The sequence below is a fragment of the Oncorhynchus mykiss genome, chromosome 2, assembly GCF_013265735.2.
Source record: "Oncorhynchus mykiss isolate Arlee chromosome 2, USDA_OmykA_1.1, whole genome shotgun sequence".
In the NCBI taxonomy this organism is placed as follows: domain Eukaryota; kingdom Metazoa; phylum Chordata; class Actinopteri; order Salmoniformes; family Salmonidae; genus Oncorhynchus; species Oncorhynchus mykiss.
The window spans coordinates 97,976,110-98,000,280 of NC_048566.1; the positions used below are offsets into that span (position 1 = coordinate 97,976,110).

At 48.5% G+C, this 24,171-nt stretch overlaps 1 protein-coding gene across 2 annotated transcripts in view; it reads left to right on the forward strand.

The window, feature by feature from the left end:
* LOC110500615 (tumor protein p53-inducible protein 11) overlaps positions 1-24,171 on the forward strand; it is a 110,285-nt gene that overhangs the window by 71,242 nt on the left and 14,872 nt on the right. For both annotated transcript variants that reach the window (XM_036960346.1, XM_036960342.1), the window contains one exon: positions 20,365-20,504. In XM_036960346.1, coding sequence (XP_036816241.1) covers positions 20,376-20,504 — 129 coding nt within the window. In that variant the 5' untranslated portion in view covers positions 20,365-20,375. The remainder of the gene's footprint in view (positions 1-20,364; positions 20,505-24,171) is intronic.

A 24,171-nucleotide genomic window follows, 5' to 3' on the forward strand; every position in this document is an offset into this window, starting at 1 on the left:
CTCAGTCCCCCTACACCCCTGGTACCTCAGTCCCCCTACACCCCTGGTACCTCAGTCCCCCTACACCCCTGGTACCTCAGTCCCCCTACACCCCTGGTACCTCAGTCCGGTGGCGATGTTCGCTACACCCCTGGTACCTCAGTCCGGTGGTGATGTTCGCTACACCCCTGGTACCTCAGTCCCCCTACACCCCTGGTACCTCAGTCCCCCTACACCCCTGGTACCTCAGTCCCCCTACACCCCTGGTACCTCAGTCCGGTGGTGATGTTCGCTACATCCCTGGTACCTCAGTCCCCCTACACCCCTGGTACCTCAGTCCGGTGGTGATGTTCGCTACACCCCTGGTACCTCAGTCCGGTGGCGATGTTCGCTACATCCCTGGTACCTCAGTCCCCCTACACCCCTGGTACCTCAGTCGGGTGGCGATGTTCGCTACACCCCTGGTACCTCAGTCCGGTGGTGGCCAGCAGGGTGGTGATGTTCGCTACACCCCTGGTACCTCAGTCCCCCTACACCCCTGGTATCACACATGCTGTTTCTGTTCTAGAAGACATGCAGAAAGTAAAATTTAAAGGAATAGTTAAACTTTCTTTCTTTTCTTACTGACTTTATTGTCCCCATTGGGGATATTTTGTTGCAGTGTCATGTACACGTTTAAATTGGCATTTAAATACAAAACAAAATTGACAATACAATTTTCATAACAGTTACATACCAATTAAACATTTTTAAGTGGAGAATAGTTTCCACATCCTTCCCCACTACTTCTCAGCTTCAGACAGAGCAGAAATTTGTTCTACAAAGCAGCATCAATAAATTCCACCACTAAGTTAACTAAATATCCTGAAATAACTATATTTTTGACATGGGCTTTGGTCTAAATGACACAATTACCAGAAACATATTTTTTTTTAGCTTTCTTAAACAATCTTAATGTGGTTGATTTGATCAAAGTTAGTCTGCTTTATTGCTCCAATTTTGTAGTATAGTCCTCTGGCCTTGCAAAGCAGACGGGCAGGTCGTCCCCCTCAAAGCCCTTTATTCCCTAAGGGGAGCTCTAGGTAGAGTGAACTGATCCACTCCGTAGAGAGCAAAGTCATTTTAATTTAAGATGAAGCATCACTTCAGACACACACAGCAGCCAAGTGAGTCAGCCTGAGAAAATACCTTTGTTGTCAAGGGGAGTATCAATAGTGAAGAAGCAGCCATGCCATTCCATTCCATTGGCGGTTGCTAGGTAACTGCCTCAGCATCTCTGCTATAGTCAAAGAGGACCGTGTCTTGAGATCGGAGGGAATGGGGGGGGGGGGGGGGGGGGTGGTGAGAGATACCTAGTCAGTTGCACAACTGAATGCGTTCACCTGAAATTTCTTCTGCATTTTAACCCAACCCCTCTGAATCAGAATGATATGCAAGAGTGTTTGTGTGGCGTGTGTCCATGCGCCTGTGTGTTCGGTCATGGGGTTAGTTCACGTCCCACTAATCTATACATCTGAGGCACGTCCCATTTGCTGCTCTTCCTGATGGGTTCAGGGAACTTAGGTTGTGTCCCATATGGCACCCTATTCCCTATATGGCTCCTGGTCAAAAGTAGTGCACTACATAGGGATTAGGGTGCCATATGGGACACTGGCTGAGATACAGGTTCAGACCTAACCCTTCATACTTTACACATGAGGTAATGACTCCAAAATGTTATTACTGGAGGTCAGGCTCATCCAAGCATCACTTTGGCTCTGTCTGAAATGGCACCCTATCCCCTATATAGTGCACTACTTTAGACCAGAGCCCTATAGAACCCTATTCCCTATATAGTGCACTACTTTAGACCAGAGCCCTATAGAACCCTATTCCCTATATAGTGCACTACCTTAGACCAGAGCCCTATAGAACCCTATTCCCTATATAGTGCACTACTTTTGACCAGGGCCCTATAGAACCCTATTCCATATATAGTGTACTACTTTTGACCAGGGCTCTGGTACACCGTGCACTATTATAGAGCATAGGGTTCCATTTTGGACTCAACCTGCGAGCGATTCCCTTCTCAGCTCCAAAATCTAATAGTTCAAGGATTGGAAGTGCGAGAGAGGAAAAAGGTACACTTATCGTTGCTACATTTTAGAACTATTTACAGTAATTATATACTTCGCACACGAACCGCCGCCCGTTTTAAAGTAAGAAATCAGGAATTTATTTACGTTTGAATGCCGGTACAGTGAAACTGCGAATGGCTCATTAAATCAGTTGGAAACGGGCCTTCTTAGGAAGGATGTGGATTGGCCTTGATGCGGCACGCTTTTAAGGTTCTGATTGTCCGAAAGCGTCCGGGCCGGTCTCTTCTGCTGTTGTTAACTCTTGAAGATGCTCCTGGGAAGATTGGCTAGCCAGCCGTGTCGATGGTTCCCTCTCAGTGTTGAGAGTAGTAGGGTTGTCCCACTTAGATGAGCTTTTCTCGACATTTGACTAATCAGCCGTACCAGTGATTGTCCGAGAGGGGAGTTTTCTCCTCTCCACCTCATGTTGATCGAGTTTGAACCACTTTACACTTGTAGCTGCAGCCTGTTCTGGTCTTGTCTGGGAGGTGAGTTTATTTTCTTCACCTCGTGTTGAGGTTCAAAGTTCCAACCATTTCAAACGTGTAGCTAGGCTCCACGCTTTTCTGGGCGAATGTTCATTTCTGTTACCAATCCTTCTATGCACTCTGGCCGAAGGGGTCGGTTCTGTCAGTCTGACACACTCTCTGACCTCGGGGCGTGGCTACTTACTATGCACAGTTTATAGGAGATAGATTCTCTTATACCTCCTAAATCCCGTTCATATTTCATATACAACAACGTTAAGGATGGAGAATACATACATGTAGTGTCAATACTTTTCAAGTTACAGTATTTCCTTTAAAAAACGTTTTTTTAATGACATCACAAAATAAAAAAACAAGAAGTACGTTTTCTGTAGATCATCTCTGACCATTCCCCACATTCTCATGTTAGAAATATTGTTCCTGTATTTGCTTTAGAAACTGTTTGTTTCGGCGGGAAGACTGTCTGTTAACGTTTTACTTTGGTTAATACTAGAAGGGAAAAAGAGTCCCCTTCTCCTGTAATTTACGACAGGGTGTGAGCTGTCAAACCGGCAGCAGCTCCCTCTTCTGTGGGTGATTCTCTTCTGGTTATTCAAATTTTATTTGTCACATGCGGTCAGAGGCCGAGCAGTTGCCATACCACACAGTGATGCAACCCGTCAGGATGCTCTCGATGGTGCAGCTGTAGAACCTTTTGAGGATCTGAGGACCTTGCAGTGAAATGCATACTTACAAGCCCTTAACCAACAATGCAAATAGTCTGTGTAGCCATTTGAATAGATGTTCAGCAGTCTTATGGCTTGAGGGGTAGAAGCTGTTTAGAAGCCTTTTGGACCTAGACATGGCGTTCCGGTACCGCTTGCCATGTGGTAGCAGAGAGAAAAGTCTATGACTAGAGTGGCTGCAGTCTTTGACAATTTTTATCCAGCCTGGTATAGAGGTCCTGGATGGCAGGAAGCTTGGACCTAGTGATGTACTGGGCCGTTCACACTACCGTCTCTAGTGCCTTGTGGTTGGAGACTGAGCAGTTTCCATACCAGGCAGTGATTCAACCTTTCAGGATGCTCTCGATGGTGCAGCTATAGAACCTTTTGAGGATCTGAGGATCCATGCCAAATATATTTGAGGGGAATAGGTTTTGTTGTGCCCTCTTCACAAATGTCTTGGTGTGCTTGGACCATGTTAGTTTGTTGGTTATGTGGACACCAAGGAACTTGAAGCTCTCGACCTGCTCCACTACAGCCCTGTCCATGACAATGGGGACGTGCTCGGTGCTCCTTTTTCTGTAGTACACAATCATCTCCTTTGTCTTGATCACGTTGATGGAAAGGTTGTTGTCCTGGCACCACACAGTCAGGTCTCTGACCTCCTCTCTATAGGCTGTCTTGTTGTTGGTGATCAGGCCTACCACTGTTGTGTCATCGGCAAACTTAATGATGGTGTTGGAGGCGTGCCTGTCCGTGCAGTCATGAGTGAACAGGAAGTACACTAGGGGACTGAGTACGCACCCCTGAGGGGCCCCTGTGTTGAAGATCAGCATGGCGGATGTGTTACCTACCCTTAAAACTGGGGGCAGTCCATCAGGCAGTCTAGGGTCCAGTTGCAGAGGGAGGTGTTTAGTCCCAGGGTCCTTTAGCTTATTGATGAGCGTTGAAGGCACTATGGTGTTGAACACAGAGCTGGAATCACTGAATAGCATTCTCACGTAGGTGTTCCTTTTTGTCCAGGTGTGAAAGGGCAGTGTGGAGTGCAATAGAGATTGCATCATCTGTGGATCTGTTTGGGCGGTATGCAAATTGGAGTGGGTCCAGTGTTTCTGGGATGATGGTGTTGATGTGCTACGGGTCGGTAGTCATTTAGGCAGGTTACCAGAGTGTTGTTCATGGGCACAGCGACTATGGTGTTCTGCTTATTGTCATACATTTCCCATTTAGATCCTTACAGGACAGTCATGACAACATGTACTGTACTTCTTGTCACATTTTTCTTGTTAACAAAATCTGAAAATACATTCAGTAACGTGATGAGAATATTCTTGGAAAATGTGCGGGGGAGGTGCAACATGAAACAAAACCATTTCAAGGGTTTGACTGAGAGGTCTAACTGGTGACTCCAAGTGGTCACAACACCTCTGGGTCATCTTTGTATGCATTTATTTGATTGTTTTTGTACCTGAAATTAATAAAGCCCTCCTAAATGTACAGTATTTACCTCACTCGGACATCAACAAACGCGCAAAAGTTGCCCAATTAGCTGGAGGGACGGGGGCCATATTCTTGTTGTGTGTCTAGTGCTCATGTTCAGAACGTCTTTCAGTCAAAACCCAGACAGAGCTGTGAAGCGGAGACCCTGAGTTCTGATGTCATTTATAGCATGTTACTGTACAGCCACTAAGCTCCAGTGCCCAAATCTGCAACACTCTCTCCTCCGTTCCACCCCCCCCCTCTCTCCTCCGTTCCACCCCCCTCTTTCTCCTCTGTTCCACCCCCCCTCTTTCTCCTCTGTTCCACCCCCCCTCTCTCTCCTCTGTTCCACCCCCCCTCTCTCTCCTCCGTTCCACCCCCCTCTCTCTCCTCCGTTCCACCCCCCTCTCTCTCCTCCGTTCCACCCCCCTCTCTCTCCTCCGTTCCACCCCCCTCTCTCTCCTCCGTTCCACCCCCCTCTCTCTCCTCCGTTCCACCCCCCCCTCTCTCCTCCGTTCCACCCCCCCCTCTCTCCTCCGTTCCACCCCCCTCTCTCTCCTCCGTTCCACCCCCCTCTCTCTCCTCCGTTCCACCCCTCTCTCTCCTCCGTTCCACCCCTCTCTCTCTCCTCCGTTCCACCCCTCTCTCTCTCCTCCGTTCCACCCCCTCGCTCTCCTCCGTTCCACCCCCTCGCTCTCCTCCGTTCCACCCCCTCGCTCTCCTCCGTTCCACCCCCCTCGCTCTCCTCCGTTCCACCCCCTCGCTCTCCTCCGTTCCACCCCCCTCGCTCTCCTCCGTTCCACCCCCCTCGCTCTCCTCCGTTCCACCCCCTCGCTCTCCTCCGTTCCACCCCCTCGCTCTCCTCCGTTCCACCCCCTCGCTCTCCTCCGTTCCACCCCCTCTCTCTCCTCCGTTCCACCCCCTCTCTCTCCTCCGTTCCACCCCCTCTCTCTCCTCCGTTCCACCCCCTCTCTCTCCTCCGTTCCACCCCCTCTCTCTCCTCCGTTCCACCCCCTCTCTCTCCTCCGTTCCACCCCCTCTCTCTCCTCCGTTCCACCCCCTCTCTCTCCTCCGTTCCACCCCCTCTCTCTCCTCCGTTCCACCCCCTCTCTCTCCTCCGTTCCACCCCCTCTCTCTCCTACGTTCCACCCCCTCTCTCTCCTACGTTCCACCCCCTCTCTCTCCTACGTTCCACCCCCTCTCTCTCCTACGTTCCACCCCCTCCCTCTCTCTCCTACGTTCCCGTCCCCCCTCTCTCTCCTACGTTCCCGTCCCCCCTCTCTCTCCTCTGTTCCCGTCCCCCCTCTCTCTCCTCTGTTCCCGTCCCCCCTCTCTCTCCTCTGTTCCCGTCCCCCCTCTCTCTCCTCTGTTCCCGTCCCCCCTCTCTCTCCTCTGTTCCCGTCCCCCCTCTGTTCCCGTCCCCCCTCTGTTCCCGTCTCTCCTCTGTTCCCGTCCCCCCTCTCTCTCCTCTGTTCCCGTCCCCCCCCCTCTCTCCTCTGTTCCACCCCCCCTCTCTCTCCTCTGTTCCACCCCCCCTCTCTCTCCTCTGTTCCACCCCCCCTCTCTCTCCTCTGTTCCACCCCCCCTCTCTCTCCTCTGTTCCACCCCCCCTCTCTCTCCTCTGTTCCACCCCCCCTCTCTCTCCTCTGTTCCACCCCCCCCTCTCTCTCCTCCGCCCCCCCACCCCCCACCCCACCCCACTCTGCCCTTCGTGGTAAACCCTAATCTGTTTATGTTCACTAAATGCAGAAGCCTCAACACATGCTATTGAAGAGGCAATTTATGCGTGTCATCCAGATACTCAACAAGTCTAAAGGCCAGTTTTGTTGCTTCTTTAATCATAAGAGTTTTCAGCTGTGCTAACATAATTGCGAAAGGGTTTTCTAATGATCAATTAGCCTTTTTAAAATGATAAACTTGGATTAGCTAACTCAATGTGCCATTTGAACACAGGAGGGATGGTTGTTGATAATGGGCCTCCTTTATGCCTATGTAGACATATATAAAAAAATCAGCCGTCTCCAGCTACAACATTAACAATGTCTACTGTTGTGGTCAAAAGTTTTGAGAATGACACGAATATACATTTTTACAGTCTGCTGCCTCAGTGTCTTTAGATATTTTTGTCAGATGTTACTATGGAATACTGAAGTATAATTACAAGCATTTCATTGGTGCCAAAGGCTTTTATTGACAATTACATGATGTTGATGCAAAGAGTCAATATTTGCAGTGTTGACCCTTCTTGTTCAAGATCTCTGCAATCTGCCCTGGCATGCTGTCAATTAACTTCTGGGCCACATCCTGACTGATGGCAGCCCATTCTTGCATAATCAATGCTTGGAGTTTGTCAGAATTTGTGTGTTTTTGTTTGTCTGTCTCTTGAGGATTGACCACAAGTTCTCAATGGGATTAAGGTCTGGGGAGTTTCCTGGCCATGGACCCAAAATATCGATGTTTTGTTCCCCGAGCTACTTAGTTATTGTTTTTGCCTTATGGCAAGGTGCTCCATCATGCTGGAAAAGGTATTGTTCGTCACCAAACTGTTCCTGGATGGTTGGGAAAAGATGCTCTCGGAGGATGTGTTGGTACCGTTCTTTATTAATGGCTGTGTTCTTAGGCAAAATTGTGAGTGAGCCCACTCCCTTGGCTGAGAAGCAACCCCACACATGGTCTCAGGATGCTTTACTGTTGGCATGACACAGGACTGATGGTAGCGCTCACCTTGTCTTCTCCGGACAAGCTTTTTTCCGGATGCCCCAAACAATCGGAAAGGAGATTCATCAGAGAAAATGACTTTATCCCAGTCCTCAGAAGTCAAATCCCTGTACCTTTTGCAGAATATCAGTCTGTCCCTGATGTTTTCCCTGCAGAAATGTGGCTTCTTTGCTGTCCTTCTTGACACCAGGCCATCCTCAAAGTCTTTGCCTCACTGTGCATGCAGATGCACTCACACCTGCCTGCTGCCATTCCTGAGTAAGCTCTGTACTGGTGGCGCCCCGATCCCGTAGCTGAATCCACTTTAGGAGACGGTCCTGGCGCTTGCTGGACTTTCTTGGGCGCCCTGAAGCCGCCTTCACAACAATTGAACCGCTCTCCTTGAAGTTCTTGATGATCTGATAAATGGTTGATTTAGGTGCAATCTTACTGGCAGCAATATCCTTGCCTGTGAAGCCCTTTTTGTGCAAAGCAATGATGACGGCACGTGTTTCCTTGCAGTTAACCATGCTCTACAGAGGAAGAACAATGACTCCAAGCACCACCCTCCTTTTGAAGCTACCAGTCTGTTATTTGAACTCAATCAGCATGACAGAATGATCTCCAGCCTTGTCCTCGTCAACACTCACACCTGTGTTAACGAGAGAATCACTGACATGTCAGCTGGTCCTTTTGTGGCAGGGCTGAAATGCAGTGGAAATGTTTTTGGGGGATTCAGTTTAATTGCACGGCAAAGAGGGACTTTGCAATTTAATTTCAATTCATCTGATCGCTCTTCATAACGTTCTGGAGTATATGCAAATTGCCATCAAAAAAACTGAGGCAGCAGACTTTGTGTAATATTTGTGTCATTCTCAAAACTTTTGGCCACGACTGTACACTGTATTTCTGATCAATTCAATTTATTTTAATGGACAAAAAATAGATTTTCTTTCAAAACGTGTTCCTTTCTAAGTGACCCCAAACTTTTGAACGGTATTGTACGTGTCAGTGTATGTCCTTATTTTGGTGGTGTTTGTCATATCATGGAACGGCACCCGGTTCTGATCTGGAGGGTTCCCACCCGGTTCTGATCTGGAGGGTTCCCACCCGGTTCTGATCTGGAGGGTTCCCACCCGGTTCTGATCTGGAGGGTTCCCACCCGGTTCTGATCTGGAGGGTTCCCCACCCGGTTCTGATCTGGAGGGTTGCCGCTCTGCTCAGCCTTTCATAATTTCCCTCACCGCCAGATTACTAGCTTCTGGCTCAGTTTGTTTGTATAATCAAATCCAACTTTATTTGTCACATGCTCCTTACCGTGAAATGCTTACCTACAAGCCCTTTAACCAACATCCTCTGTGTGTGTGCAGGTAGATAGCTATTTTAGTAATATTTTCATTCTTCTCTCCCTCTAATACATCCCAGCTGGGCAATTTGGCATTTGTAAAGAAACACAGCCGATTTTTCTCCTTGTCTCTTTTCGGGGTCCGTTGCTTTAGCAGAGGGGGTGGGCCCTTCTAACTGGGTTGATTTTTAAACTTTCAAAAGGAACACGAGGCCCCTCTGTCTGCTCACAATGCTTTGGGTTTAATTTCCCCAATAGAACACCACTTTGTCTCATCTCAAATGGTACCCTGTTTCCTAAAGAGTGCACTATGGGCCCCTGGTCAAAGGGTAGTCTTTAGTATCTTCATGTTTTAATGGTTATTATACACACTGGCTATTATTAGAATGAGCTCTGCCCACAAACAAGGGACAAACAGGCATATAACAGCCATCTGTTCTATAGCCCTGCTTTCTGCTTCGGGTCTTCATCGTGAACAGGCTGCCAGCTGTCCCATAGCCCTGCTTTCTGCATCGAGTCTTCATCGTGAACAGGCTGCCAGCTGTCCCATAGCCCTGCTTTCTGCTTCGGGTCTTCATCGTGAACAGGCTGCCAGCTGTCCCATAGCCCTGCTTTCTGCATCGAGTCTTCATCGTTAACAGGCTGCCAGCTGTCCCATAGCCCTGCTTTCTGCTTCGGGTCTTCATCGTGAACAGGCTGCCAGCTGTCCCATAGCCCTGCTTTCTGCATCGAGTCTTCATCGTGAACAGGCTGCCAGCTGTCCCATAGCCCTGCTTTCTGCTTCGGGTCTTCATCGTGAACAGGCTGCCAGCTGTCCCATAGCCCTGCTTTCTGCTTCGGGTCTTCATCGTTAACAGGCTGCCAGCTGTCCCATAGCCCTGCTTTCTGCTTCGGGTCTTCATCATGAACAGGCTGCCAGCTGTCCCATAGCCCTGCTTTCTGCTTCGGGTCTTCATCGTGAACAGGCTGCCAGCTGTCCCATAGCCCTGCTTTCTGCATCGAGTCTTCATCGTTAACAGGCTGCCAGCTGTCCCATAGCCCTGCTTTCTGCATCGAGTCTTCATCGTGAACAGGCTGCCAGCTGTCCCATAGCCCTGCTTTCTGCATCGAGTCTTCATCGTTAACAGGCTGCCAGCTGTCCCATAGCCCTGCTTTCTGCTTCGGGTCTTCATCGTGAACAGGCTGCCAGCTGTCCCATAGCCCTGCTTTCTGCATCGAGTCTTCATCGTGAACAGGCTGCCAGCTGTCCCATAGCCCTGCTTTCTGCTTCGGGTCTTCATCGTGAACAGGCTGCCAGCTGTCCCATAGCCCTGCTTTCTGCTTCGGGTCTTCATCGTTAACAGGCTGCCAGCTGTCCCATAGCCCTGCTTTCTGCTTCGGGTCTTCATCATGAACAGGCTGCCAGCTGTCCCATAGCCCTGCTTTCTGCTTCGGGTCTTCATCGTGAACAGGCTGCCAGCTGTCCCATAGCCCTGCTTTCTGCATCGAGTCTTCATCGTTAACAGGCTGCCAGCTGTCCCATAGCCCTGCTTTCTGCATCGAGTCTTCATCGTGAACAGGCTGCCAGCTGTCCCATAGCCCTGCTTTCTGCTTCGGGTCTTCATCGTTAACAGGCTGCCAGCTGTCCCATAGCCCTGCTTTCTGCTTCGGGTCTTCATCGTTAACAGGCTGCCAGCTGTCCCATAGCCCTGCTTTCTGCTTCGGGTCTTCATCGTTAACAGGCTGCCAGCTGTCCCATAGCCCTGCTTTCTGCTTCGGGTCTTCATCGTGAACAGGCTGCCAGCTGTCCCATAGCCCTGCTTTCTGCTTCGGGTCTTCATCGTGAACAGGCTGCCAGCTGTCCCATAGCCCTGCTTTCTGCTTCGGGTCTTCATCGTGAACAGGCTGCCAGCTGTCCCATAGCCTGCTTTCTGCTTCGAGTCTTCATCGTTAACAGGCTGCCAGCTGTCCCATAGCCCTGCTTTCTGCATCGAGTCTTCATCGTTAACAGGCTGCCAGCTGTCCCATAGCCCTGCTTTCTGCTTCGGGTCTTCATCGTGAACAGGCTGCCAGCTGTCCCATAGCCCTGCTTTCTGCTTCGGGTCTTCATCGTTAACAGGCTGCCAGCTGTCCCATAGCCCTGCTTTCTGCTTCGGGTCTTCATCGTGAACAGGCTGCCAGCTGTCCCATAGCCCTGCTTTCTGCATCGAGTCTTCATCGTGAACAGGCTGCCAGCTGTCCCATAGCCCTGCTTTCTGCTTCGGGTCTTCATCGTGAACAGGCTGCCAGCTGTCCCATAGCCCTGCTTTCTGCTTCGGGTCTTCATCGTGAACAGGCTGCCAGCTGTCCCATAGCCCTGCTTTCTGCATCGGGTCTTCATCGTTAACAGGCTGCCAGCTGTCCCATAGCCCTGCTTTCTGCATCGAGTCTTCATCGTGAACAGGCTGCCAGCTGTCCCATAGCCCTGCTTTCTGCATCGAGTCTTCATCGTGAACAGGCTGCCAACTGTCCCATAGCCCTGCTTTCTGCATCGAGTCTTCATCGTGAACAGGCTGCCAGCTGTCCCATAGCCCTGCTTTCTGCATCGAGTAGTGAACTGTAGTGAACTGTACTGTAGTGTAGTGAACTGTACTGCAGTGTAGTGAACTGTACTGCAGTGTAGTGCACTGTACTGCAGTGTAGTGAACTGTACTGCAGTGTAGTGAACTGTACTGCAGTGTAGTGAACTGTACTGCAGTGTAGTGAACTGTACTGCAGTGTAGTGAACTGTACTGCAGTGTATTGAACTGTACTGCAGTGTAGTGAACTGTACTGTACTGTAGTGAACTGTACTGTAGTGAACTGTACTGTAGTGAACTGTACTGTAGTGTAGTGAACTGTAGTGTAGTGAACTGTAGTGTAGTGAACTGTAGTGTAGTGAACTGTACTGCGTGGTAGTGTAGTGTAGTGAACTGTACTGTAGTGTAGTGAACTGTACTGCAGTGTAGTGTAGTGAACTGTACTGCAGGGTAGTGTAGTGAACTGTACTGCAGGGTAGTGTAGTGAACTGTACTGCAGGGTAGTGTAGTGTAGTGAACTGTACTGCAGGGTAGTGTAGTGTAGTGAACTGTACTGCAGGGTAGTGTAGTGTAGTGAACTGTACTGCAGGGTAGTGTAGTGTAGTGAACTGTACTGCAGGGTAGTGTAGTGAACTGTACTGCAGGGTAGTGTAGTGAACTGTACTGCAGGGTAGTGTAGTGAACTGTACTGCAGGGTAGTGTAGTGAACTGTACTGCAGTGTAGTGTATTGTAGTGAACTGTACTGCATTGTAGTGAACTGTACTGCATTGTAGTGAACTGTACTGCATTGTAGTGAACTGTACTGCAGTGTAGTGAACTGTACTGCATGGTAGTGTAGTGAACTGTACTGCATGGTAGTGTAGTGAACTGTACTGCAGTGTAGTGTAGTGAACTGTACTGCAGTGTAGTGTATTGTAGTGAACTGTACTGCATTGTAGTGAACTGTACTGCAGTGTAGTGAACTGTACTGCATGGTAGTGTAGTGAACTGTACTGCATGGTAGTGTAGTGAACTGTACTGCATGGTAGTGTAGTGTAGTGAACTGTACTGCAGGGTAGTGAACTGTGCTGCAGGGTAGTGTAGTGAACTGTACTGCAGGGTAGTGTAGTGAACTGTACTGCAGGGTAGTGTAGTGAACTGTACTGCAGGGTAGTGTAGTGAACTGTACTGCAGGGTAGTGTAGTGAACTGTACTGCAGGGTAGTGTAGTGAACTGTACTGCAGGGTAGTGTAGTGAACTGTACTGCAGGGTAGTGTAGTGAACTGAACTGTACTGCGTGGTAGTGTAGTGTAGTGAACTGTACTGCGTGGTAGTGTAGTGTAGTGAACTGTACTGCGTGGTAGTGTAGTGTAGTGAACTGTACTGCGTGGTAGTGTAGTGAACTGTACTGCGTGGTAGTGTAGTGAACTGTACTGCGGGTAGTGTAGTGAACTGTACTGCGTGGTAGTGTAGTGAACTGTACTGCGGGTAGTGTAGTGAACTGTACTGCGTGGTAGTGTAGTGTAGTGAACTGTACTGCGTGGTAGTGTAGTGAACTGTACTGCGTGGTAGTGTAGTGAACTGTACTGCGGGTAGTGTAGTGAACTGTACTGCGTGGTAGTGTAGTGTAGTGAACTGTACTGCGTGGTAGTGTAGTGTAGTGAACTGTACTGCGTGGTAGTGTAGTGAACTGTACTGCGTGGTAGTGTAGTGAACTGTACTGCGGGTAGTGTAGTGAACTGTACTGCGTGGTAGTGTAGTGAACTGTACTGCGGGTAGTGTAGTGAACTGTACTGCGTGGTAGTGTAGTGTAGTGAACTGTACTGCGTGGTAGTGTAGTGAACTGTACTGCGTGGTAGTGTAGTGAACTGTACTGCGGGTAGTGTAGTGAACTGTACTGCGTGGTAGTGTAGTGTAGTGAACTGTACTGCGTGGTAGTGTAGTGAACTGTACTGCGTGGTAGTGTAGTGAACTGTACTGCGTGGTAGTGTAGTGAACTGTACTGCGGGTAGTGTAGTGAACTGTACTGCGTGGTAGTGTAGTGAACTGTACTGCGGGTAGTGTAGTGAACTGTACTGCGTGGTAGTGTAGTGAACTGTACTGCGTGGTAGTGTAGTGAACTGTACTGCGGGTAGTGTAGTGAACTGTACTGCGTGGTAGTGTAGTGAACTGTACTGCGGGTAGTGTAGTGAACTGTACTGCGTGGTAGTGTAGTGAACTGTACTGCGTGGTAGTGTAGTGAACTGTACTGCGGGTAGTGTAGTGAACTGTACTGCGGGTAGTGTATTGTAGTGCAGTGAACTCTAACTGTGTGGTTTGTCGACTTAGATTTCCCGTTAAGGCCGATTTTTTTTTTATTTTTTTTTTATTATTTATTTATTTATTTTTTTTTTTAATTGCAGATTTTTCAGTCCCTGTTACAGATTTTTGGTAACAGAGCGACACGTTTTAATCACTTATTCAAAAACAAAATTATAATTTTAAATGCACAAATTACTTGGCATGTCTATCTTTTTACTTCTGTAAACTTTCATAATCCTAGTGAGATACTACAGCGTATCATAAAGCTAAATTGTGGGGTTTGTTGATAACAGAATGACCAGACACTAGTCAATATTTCTTACACTTTTATGAAGGCAAATAAAATCTGCAAAAATAAATATAAATGTTGATTTTAATTCAACATATTGTTTTTGATCTATTTCTACACCTGAACTTTTTTGAGTAGATGTGTTTTTTTTAAGACCCCTTTTCCATCTGTGTGACTGTATATCAAAGCCTTTTGTTTATTCCTCAGTTTTACTTTGGGAAATGGTTAAGACGTGTCTCTTTGCCTTCATTTCCCCCCCAAAATATAGACTCTTGGCTTTCCCATGTTGGTGCTCTTGGGTCCTTTTTCCCCATGGAAATGGTATGATTCAGATGACGTTATCTAGATTAGGGAAGCCGATTTTTTTATGGATTGATCAATTTAAATTTGAGTTATGTTTGATCCATAGGGGTTTTATTAGTCCTGTTTGTGTAAGAATGATGTGAATCTCTCACCTTTTTTTATTTTATTTTTTAACCTATATCACATTAACCCAACTCGGGGCTCTGTCCTCTCTCTCCGTTCCTGCATTTGAATCACCACCTATAAATACCCTTTAACGTCAGCCAGACTGTGACCTCATACAGCTGGTGAGGAAAAGGGCTATTCTAGGATCAGGTTTTGATCTCATAATGCACGAGATAACAACACGGCTAACCTGATCCTAGAGCAGCACTCCTATTCTGAGCTTTATGAATGAGGCCAGCTGTTCTCTGTCTTAGTCTGGATTGATATCATTTGGCCAAATTGGGGGGGGGGGGGGGTAGTAGACTTGTGACGACAGCCCCAGGTTCCGACCCTTCGGGAATGGTCCCCACTTGACCCAACTAGACATTCAGAGCAGTAGTTAGTGAAAATATCTGAGTGACAGTCCCAGATTCAGCAGGATACATCCGACTTAAGGTCAGACTGCTCAGAACTATGAAATCAAACATAAGTTAAGTTTAAAACAAAAAATGTTTGTCTTCTGTGCCCATATGAATAACCCCTATGATGTAACTGGAATGATGAGAGAGATGTTCTTCTTCTCTGTTTTTGATGAGATAGATGTTCTTCTTCTCTGTTTTTGATGAGATAGAGGTTCTTCTTCTCTGTTTTTGATGAGATAGATGTTCTTCTTCTCTGTTTTTGTTTTATTATTTCACTGCCATACTGTGTTCCATCTTGTCCAGCCATCTTGTCTCAAGAGAACCACAATGGAAATAAGTCCCAGACTGTATTTTGTTATACTCCATGATATTATTAATGTGCATGTATGGCTTTTTTCCACGTTTAAAAAAAATAAAATTTAATAGTCGAATTAATAAACTAAAGTGACTGTGAAATTCATTGAGTCTGAGTCATAAATCCACCGTTAGTCTGGCAGACTTTTGATTATTGTATGTAGATTACTGTTGAGTGTGGAAACTAGTGGGAGACTTGAGGCGTCCTACTGATACCTACTGCATTATGAAGACACTGATAAATGAGTGGAGATTTGTTCCAGACCTGTTTTGTGCTGACATTCCACTCTGTAATTTTGTCATGCTGTTACCCAGGCTATGGATGTTGGGGGAAAGAGAAGTGTGTTGCTGTGGGAAGGAGTTGAGGCTGATTCATGTCAAGTGATGCAGGTTAACCTGTCAGGTGTGTGGAGTGAGGACTATGCTTCAGGATATATACTCACACCATTGTGTGCAGGCTGGCCTAAAGTGGAGTGGTCTCACACAAGCCCACAGGGAGAGGGAGATTTCGTCAAGCAGTGAAGTCTCAGCTCTGTCCTCCTTGTCTGCATCGAAGTAGCTGTCCTTGCCACCATGCTCGATGCTAGGGTACGACATAGTAAAGAGGCTCAGAGAATGCCACTGAATCGCTTGTGCATAGCCTCGTGTACTTTTGTACGTTTTAACCCCACGGTCTGTTGGCAGTTTTGGTGAGCAGGTGTTTCAATGCCGTGATGAAGGGTCTTACGTCTGAGGCAGACGTAGCTCAGCTTATTTCTCTAGTCAGTTGTTCCTAATGGCGCTAGGAGTGTTTGAAATGGCAGCAGCGGTATGAGAACCAGCGCATTCTTGAGCATGCAGGCTTTCCTCAGTACAGAATCCTCGTAGACCCACTGTGCTGTCAGACTCCGCATGCTCATGGGGCTGACCGCTGGTCCAAATGTCAGCCGTGAAGCTCATGGACGTGAGTTTCAACAATCCTGCGTAACTCTGGTACGGCCAACATCTCAAAAATAGTGTGTACTCGGGGCTCGACCAGTCTGCCGAAAGCCAACACCATCCACAACAGAGCACGGTTGATTGTCAAGGGCAATGGATCCATTGTCTTGGCGTTAATCGATTTCACCTTTTGTTGTTGTCGCCTCACTGCAATTCTTAGCTTTTCGAATAACGGCTTGACTTCAACTTTAGTTGTTGGAAGTGTGCGCTTGGTATTTTTCTGCTTCTGTTCTGTGTAGCTCTGTATTTACGTATCTACCTACGTTATACAGGTATGTAGGTCATCTACCTACGTTATACAGGTATGTAGGTCATCTACCTACGTTATACAGGTATGTAGGTCATCTACCTACGTTATACAGGTATGTAGGTCATCTACCTACGTTATACAGGTATGTAGGTCATCTACCTACGTTATACAGGTATGCGCGTCATCTACCTACGTTATACAGGTATGTAGGTCATCTACCTACGTTATACAGGTATGTAGGTCATCTACCTACGTTATACAGGTACGCACGTCATCTACCTACGTTATACAGGTATGTAGGTCATCTACCTACGTTATACAGGTATGTAGGTCATCTACCTACGTTATACAGGTATGTAGGTCATCTACCTACGTTATGCAGGTATGTAGGTCATCTACCTACGTTATACAGGTACGCACGTCATCTACCTACGTTATATAGGTATGTAGGTCATCTACCTACGTTATACAGGTATGTAGGTCATCTACCTACGTTATACAGGTATGTAGGTCATCTACCTACGTTATACAGGTATGTAGGTCATCTACCTACGTTATACAGGTACGCACGTCATCTACCTACGTTATACAGGTATGTAGGTCATCTACCTACGTTATACAGGTATGTAGGTCATCTACCTACGTTATACAGGTATGTAGGTCATCTACCTACGTTATACAGGTATGTAGGTCATCTACCTACGTTATACAGGTATGTAGGTCATCTACCTACGTTATACAGGTATGTAGGTCATCTACCTACGTTATATAGGTATGTAGGTCATCTACCTACGTTATATAGGTATGTAGGTCATCTACCTACGTTATATAGGTATGTAGGTCATCTACCTACGTTATATAGGTATGTAGGTCATCTACCTACGTTATACAGGTATGTAGGTCATCTACCTACGTTATACAGGTATGTAGGTCATCTACCTACGTTATACAGGTATGTAGGTCATCTACCTACGTTATACAGGTATGTAGGTCATCTACCTACGTTATACAGGTATGTAGGTCATCTACCTACGTTATATAGGTATGTAGGTCATCTACCTACGTTATATAGGTATGTAGGTCATCTACCTACGTTATACAGGTACGCACGTCATCTACCTACGTTATACAGGTATGTAGGTCATCTACCTACGTTATATAGGTATGTAGGTCATCTACCTACGTTATACAGGTATGTAGGTCATCTACCTACGTTATACAGGTATGTAGGTCATCTACCTACGTTATACAGGTATGTAGGTCATCTACCTACGTTATACAGGTACGCACGTCATCTACCTACGTTATACAGGTATGCGCGTCATCTACCTACGTTATACAGGTATGCGCGTCATCTACCTACGTTATACAGGTATGCGCGTCATCTACCTACGTTATACAGGTATGCGCGTCATCTACCTACGTTATATAGGTATGTAGGTCATCTACCTACGTTATATAGGTATGTAGGTCATCTACCTACGTTATACAGGTATGTAGGTCATCTACCTACGTTATACAGGTACGCACGTCATCTACCTACGTTATACAGGTATGCACGTCATCTACCTACGTTATACAGGTATGCGCGTCATCTACCTACGTTATACAGGTACGCACGTCATCTACCTTCGTTATATAGGTATGTAGGTCATCTACCTACGTTATACAGGTACGCACGTCATCTACCTACGTTATATAGGTATGTAGGTCATCTACCTACGTTATACAGGTACGCACGTCATCTACCTTCGTTATATAGGTATGTAGGTCATCTACCTACGTTATACAGGTATGTAGGTCATCTACCTTCGTTATATAGGTATGTAGGTCATCTACCTACGTTATACAGGTACGCACGTCATCTACCTACGTTATACAGGTATGCGCGTCATCTACCTACGTTATACAGGTATGTAGGTCATCTACCTACGTTATACAGGTATGTAGGTCATCTACCTACGTTATACAGGTATGTAGGTCATCTACCTACGTTATACAGGTATGTAGGTCATCTACCTACGTTATACAGGTATGTAGGTCATCTACCTACGTTATACAGGTATGTAGGTCATCTACCTACGTTATACAGGTATGTAGGTCATCTACCTACGTTATACAGGTATGTAGGTCATCTACCTACGTTATACAGGTACGCACGTCATCTACCTACGTTATACAGGTATGTAGGTCATCTACCTACGTTATACAGGTATGTAGGTCATCTACCTACGTTATACTGGTATGTAGGTCATCTACCTACGTTATACAGGTATGTAGGTCATCTACCTACGTTATACAGGTATGTAGGTCATCTACCTACGTTAAATGTATTTTTCCATATATAGCCACACCACGGGTGTGTGTGAGTAAAATCAACTACATATGCACTGAGCTTGTCTGATACTTTTAAGCACACTGTTTTGATTAAATAATTAAGACACCCAAATTACTCAGCACGATGGTCGCACTGTTAAAAACAATTACAGCGAGTGCCTGTGTGACTGGCGAATGTTGTGTCTCTCTCTCTCTCTCTCTCCTCCCTACTACAGCAAGGGTTTGTTGTGCTGTCTGCTGAAGCTGCAATGACATTTTTACCATTTAGTTTCTTTCTTGTTTCTGACCTGAAAAGTTCTGTTACCGAAATCCCTAATTTGTTTACGAAAAACATTCAAATTTTCCCTCAACCCTTGCTCTCTTTACGATAAACATGTAAGCATCACATGCATGTGACCAATAGGGCCTGACCGATAGCCAATCATCAATAAGTTGGTTATAACGAACTCCGAACACCACGACACGTGAACACAAAATGGTTGTGGAGGATGTGAAAAAGAAACTCGAAACAGGCATATGTTTACTGGTTGCTCAGGAGGGAAAGGGAAAGTCAGATCTGTGGAAGACATTTGACTTACAGGGTCGAGACTGCCTGTGTCTGTAGTGGACCGGGTCGGGACTGCCTGTGTCTGTAGTGGTTCGGGACTGCCTGTGTCTGTAGTGGACCGGGTCGGGACTGCCTATGTCTGTAGTGGACCGGGTCGGGACTGCCTGTGTCTGTAGTGGACCGGGTTGGGACTGCCTGTGTCTGTAGTGGTTCGGGACTGCCTGTGTCTGTAGTGGACCGGGTCGGGACTGCCTGTGTCTGTAGTGGACCGGGTTGGGACTGCCTGTGTCTGTAGTGGACCGGGACTGCCTGTGTCTGTAGTGGACCGGGTCGGGACTGCCTGTGTCTGTAGTGGACCGGGTCGGGACTGCCTGTGTCTGTAGTGGACCGGGTCGGGACTGCCTGTGTCTGTAGTGGACCGGGTCGGGACTGCCTGTGTCTGTAGTGGACCGGGTCGGGACTGCCTGTGTCTGTAGTGGACCGGGTCGGGACTGCCTGTGTCTGTAGTGGACCGGGTCGGGACTGCCTGTGTCTGCAGTGGATAACTCACAGTAGTCCTACCTAATGTTACATAGTAGTGGTGTGCATAAGATGCTGTACTCCCCCTATGGTAGTGTCATTAATACAGTCTGGTCGTAACGGGGTTACTGCGGTCTGGCTGGTACGGGGTTACTGCGGTCTGCCCGGTACGGGGTTACTGCGGGCTGGCTGGTACGGGGTTACTGCGGTCTGGCTGGTACGGGGTTACTGCGGTCTGGCTGGTAGGGGGATACTGCGGTCTGGCCGGTACGGGGATACTGCGGTCTGGCCGGTACGGGGATACTGCGGTCTGGCCGGTACGGGGATACTGCGGTCTGGCCGGTACGGGGATACTGCGGTCTGGCCGGTACGGGGATACTGCGGTCTGGCCGGTACGGGGATACTGCGGTCTGGCCGGTACGGGGATACTGCGGTCTGGCCGGTACGGGGTGTACATCTCCACCCTCTCTCCTCTCCACCTCTCCCTTTCTTGTTGATTGTTCACATGATTGTTCTGCATAGAAGGGACCATGCAACCTAAGAGCTTTGTATTCACTCCATAATTGCTAAACGTGTCTCTGTCTCTCGCTCCAGGTTATTGTGCCATGGCCTCTAAGTCACATCCTCCTCTAATGAAGAAACACAGTCAGTCAGATCTGGTGAGCCGGCTGAAGACCAGGAAGATACTGGGGGTCGGAGGAGAAGACGACGATGGAGAGGTGCATAGGTCAAAGGTCTGTATCATTTTTAGATCCCAAATATACAGAAAAAGGTGTCGCATTTGCTCATTGTCCATCATGGTGAATCAATCATGGGCTGGGTGCCCATTGTCTGGAGAAAGATTCTGCATGGTTGAATCCATTAGAGGCAGTGTGTAAGTGGATAGAATGGAGAATACCGACTGGCTTTTTAACTGAGTTCGTAGATTATTACCCATCATGCAACATGACCGCTCAATCACACTGGCACTCTATTGTGAAGGTAATCGTTCCTAATAAACCATTATGTTAATTTAAGATAATCTATAGTGCTTCCACGTCTTGAGTAATATCGGTTTCTTGATTACTTGCTTATTGCAGCACAATGCACCGAATGATGACATGTCATCACTCTCTGTCCTTCGTATTGCCTTGGCAGTCAGTACGTTGGCCCACCTCTCATTTTGTTCTATTGTGTTTACTGTAATCCCCTATTACAATCCAGGGAATGTTGACCTTCTGCCTGCCTGCCTGCCTGCCTGCTGAGATGCTTAGTCCTCTGAGATCCTGTCTCGCCCCTGACTCTTCCCTTCCCTCACGTTCCCTCTCTCTCGCCCCTCTTCCCTTCCCTCACGTTCTCTCGCCCCTCTTCCCTTCCCTCACGTTCCCTCTCTCTCTTCCCTTCCCTCACGTTCCCCCTCTCTCTTCCCTTCCCTCACGTTCCCCCTCTCTCTTCCCTTCCCTCACGTTCCCCCTCTCTCTTCCCTTCCCTCACGTTCCCCCTCTCTCTTCCCTTCCCTCACGTTCCCTTTCTCTCGCCCCTCTTCCCTTCCCTCACGTTCCCTCTCTCTCGCCCCTCTTCCCTTCCCTCACGTTCTCTCGCCCCTCTTCCCTTCCCTCACGTTCTCTCGCCCCTCTTCCCTTCCCTCACGTTCCCTCTCTCTCTTCCCTTCCCTCACGTTCCCTCTCTCTCTCACGTTCCCCCTCTCTCTTCCCTTCCCTCACGTTCCCCCTCTCTCTTCCCTTCCCTCACGTTCCCCCTCTCTCTTCCCTTCCCTCACGTTCCCCCTCTCTCTTCCCTTCCCTCACGTTCCCCCTCTCTCTTCCCTTCCCTCACGTTTCCTCCCTCCCTGCCCACCTGCCTCTCTCACTCACTTACTCAGTCACACAGATGCTTAGTGAGAGAGACGGATATTAGAGGCACACGACACAGTCACTCCGTTCTACTGGAGACACACGATGCCAAGAGTGGGTAAAGCTGTCATAAAGGCAAAGGGTGGCTACTTTGAAGAATTTCAAATATAGAATATATTTTGATTTGTATAACACTTTTTTTTTTTTTTGGTTACTACATGATTCCATATGTGTTATTTCATAGTGTCGATGTCTTAACTATTATTCTACAATGTAGATAATAGTAAAAGAAAAACCCTTGAATGAGTAGGTGTCAACTTTTGACTGGTACTCTATATTAGGTTGACGTCGATTTAACAGCATTCTTACGTAGGTATTTATCTTGACCAGGTGAGAGAGGGCAGTGTACACTGTAATGGTGATAGTGGTATGTGAATTGAAGTGGGTCTAGGGTGTCAGGTAAGATGGAGGTGATATGATCCTTGACTAGTCTCTCAAAGCACTTCATGACGACAGAAGTGAGTGCTACGGGGCGATAGCCATTTAGTTCAGTTACCTTCGCTTTCTAAGTCACATGAACATCTCGATACAAGTGGGGACAACAGACTGGGAAATGGATGTTAACACTCCAGCCAGCTGGTCCTTCACATGCTCCGAGGACCCGGTTTGGGATGCCGTCTGGGCCGGCGAGGGTTAACGCGCTTAAATGACTTACTCACATCCGCCATGGAGGAACGAGAGCACACAGTCCTTGTGAGTGGTGGGGGCCTGCGTCGGCGGCTCCCATGCTGTTTTCCTCAAAGCGGGGGAAGGTGTTTAGCTTTCCCGGGAGCGAGGCGTCGGTGTCCGTGGTGGCTGGTTTTTCCCTTTTTATAATCGCTGATTGTCTGGAGTCCCTGACACATCGGCCTAGTGTCTGAGCCCTTCCATTGGATACACAACACTATTACTGTACAGACTAGCCAAAGCTACTGCTACAATTATTATTATTTTTTGAGGAGGGGGTGCTGTGGGATTATTTAAGATGCTTTTTGAAGAGGTGTAGGGTTTCAGATGTTTTCAGAAGACGGGCAGGGACTCTGCTGTCCTAGCTCCAGGGGGAAGATGGACAGGGACTCTGCTGTCCTAGCTCCAGGGGGAAGATGGGCAGGGACTCTGCTGTCCTAGCTCCAGGGGGAAGACGGACAGGGACTCTGCTGTCCTAGCTCCAGGGGGAAGATGGACAGGGACTCTGCTGTCCTAGCTCCAGGGGGAAGATGGACAGGGACTCTGCTGTCCTAGCTCCAGGGGGAAGATGGACAGGGACTCTGCTGTCCTAGCTCCAGGGGGAAGATGGACAGGGACTCTGCTGTCCTAGCTCCAGGGGGAAGATGGACAGGGACTCTGCTGTCCTAGCTTCAGGGGGAAGACGGACAGGGACTCTGCTGTCCTAGCTCCAGGGGGAAGACGGACAGGGACTCTGCTGTCCTAGCTCCAGGGGGAAGATGGACAGGGACTCTGCTGTCCTAGCTCCAGGGGGAAGATGGACAGGGACTCTGCTGTCCTAGCTCCAGGGGGAAGATGGACAGGGACTCTGCTGTCCTAGCTCCAGGGGGAAGATGGACAGGGACTCTGCTGTCCTAGCTCCAGGGGGAAGATGGACAGGGACTCTGCTGTCCTAGCTCCAGGGGGAAGACGGACAGGGACTCTGCTGTCCTAGCTCCAGGGGGAAGACGGACAGGGACTCTGCTGTCCTAGCTCCAGGGGGAAGACGGACAGGGACTCTGCTGTCCTAGCTCCAGGGGGAAGACGGACAGGGACTCTGCTGTCCTAGCTCCAGGGGGAAGACGGACAGGGACTCTGCTGTCCTAGCTCCAGGGGGAAGACGGACAGGGACTCTGCTGTCCTAGCTCCAGGGGGAAGACGGACAGGGACTCTGCTGTCCTAGCTCCAGGGGGAAGACGGACAGGGACTCTGCTGTCCTAGCATCAGGGGGAAGATGGACAGGGACTCTGCTGTCCTAGCTCCAGGGGGAAGATGGACAGGGACTCTGCTGTCCTAGCTCCAGGGGGAAGATGGACAGGGACTCTGCTGTCCTAGCTCCAGGGGGAAGATGGACAGGGACTCTGCTGTCCTAGCTCCAGGGGGAAGATGGACAGGGACTCTGCTGTCCTAGCTCCAGGGGGAAGATGGACAGGGACTCTGCTGTCCTAGCTCCAGGGGGAAGATGGACAGGGACTCTGCTGTCCTAGCTCCAGGGGGAAGATGGACAGGGACTCTGCTGTCCTAGCTCCAGGGGGAAGATGGACAGGGACTCTGCTGTCCTAGCTCCAGGGGGAAGATGGACAGGGACTCTGCTGTCCTAGCTCCAGGGGGAAGACGGACAGGGACTCTGCTGTCCTAGCTCCAGGGGGAAGACGGACAGGGACTCTGCTGTCCTAGCTCCAGGGGGAAGACGGACAGGGACTCTGCTGTCCTAGCATCAGGGGGAAGATGGACAGGGACTCTGCTGTCCTAGCTCCAGGGGGAAGATGGACAGGGACTCTGCTGTCCTAGCTCCAGGGGGAAGATGGACAGGGACTCTGCTGTC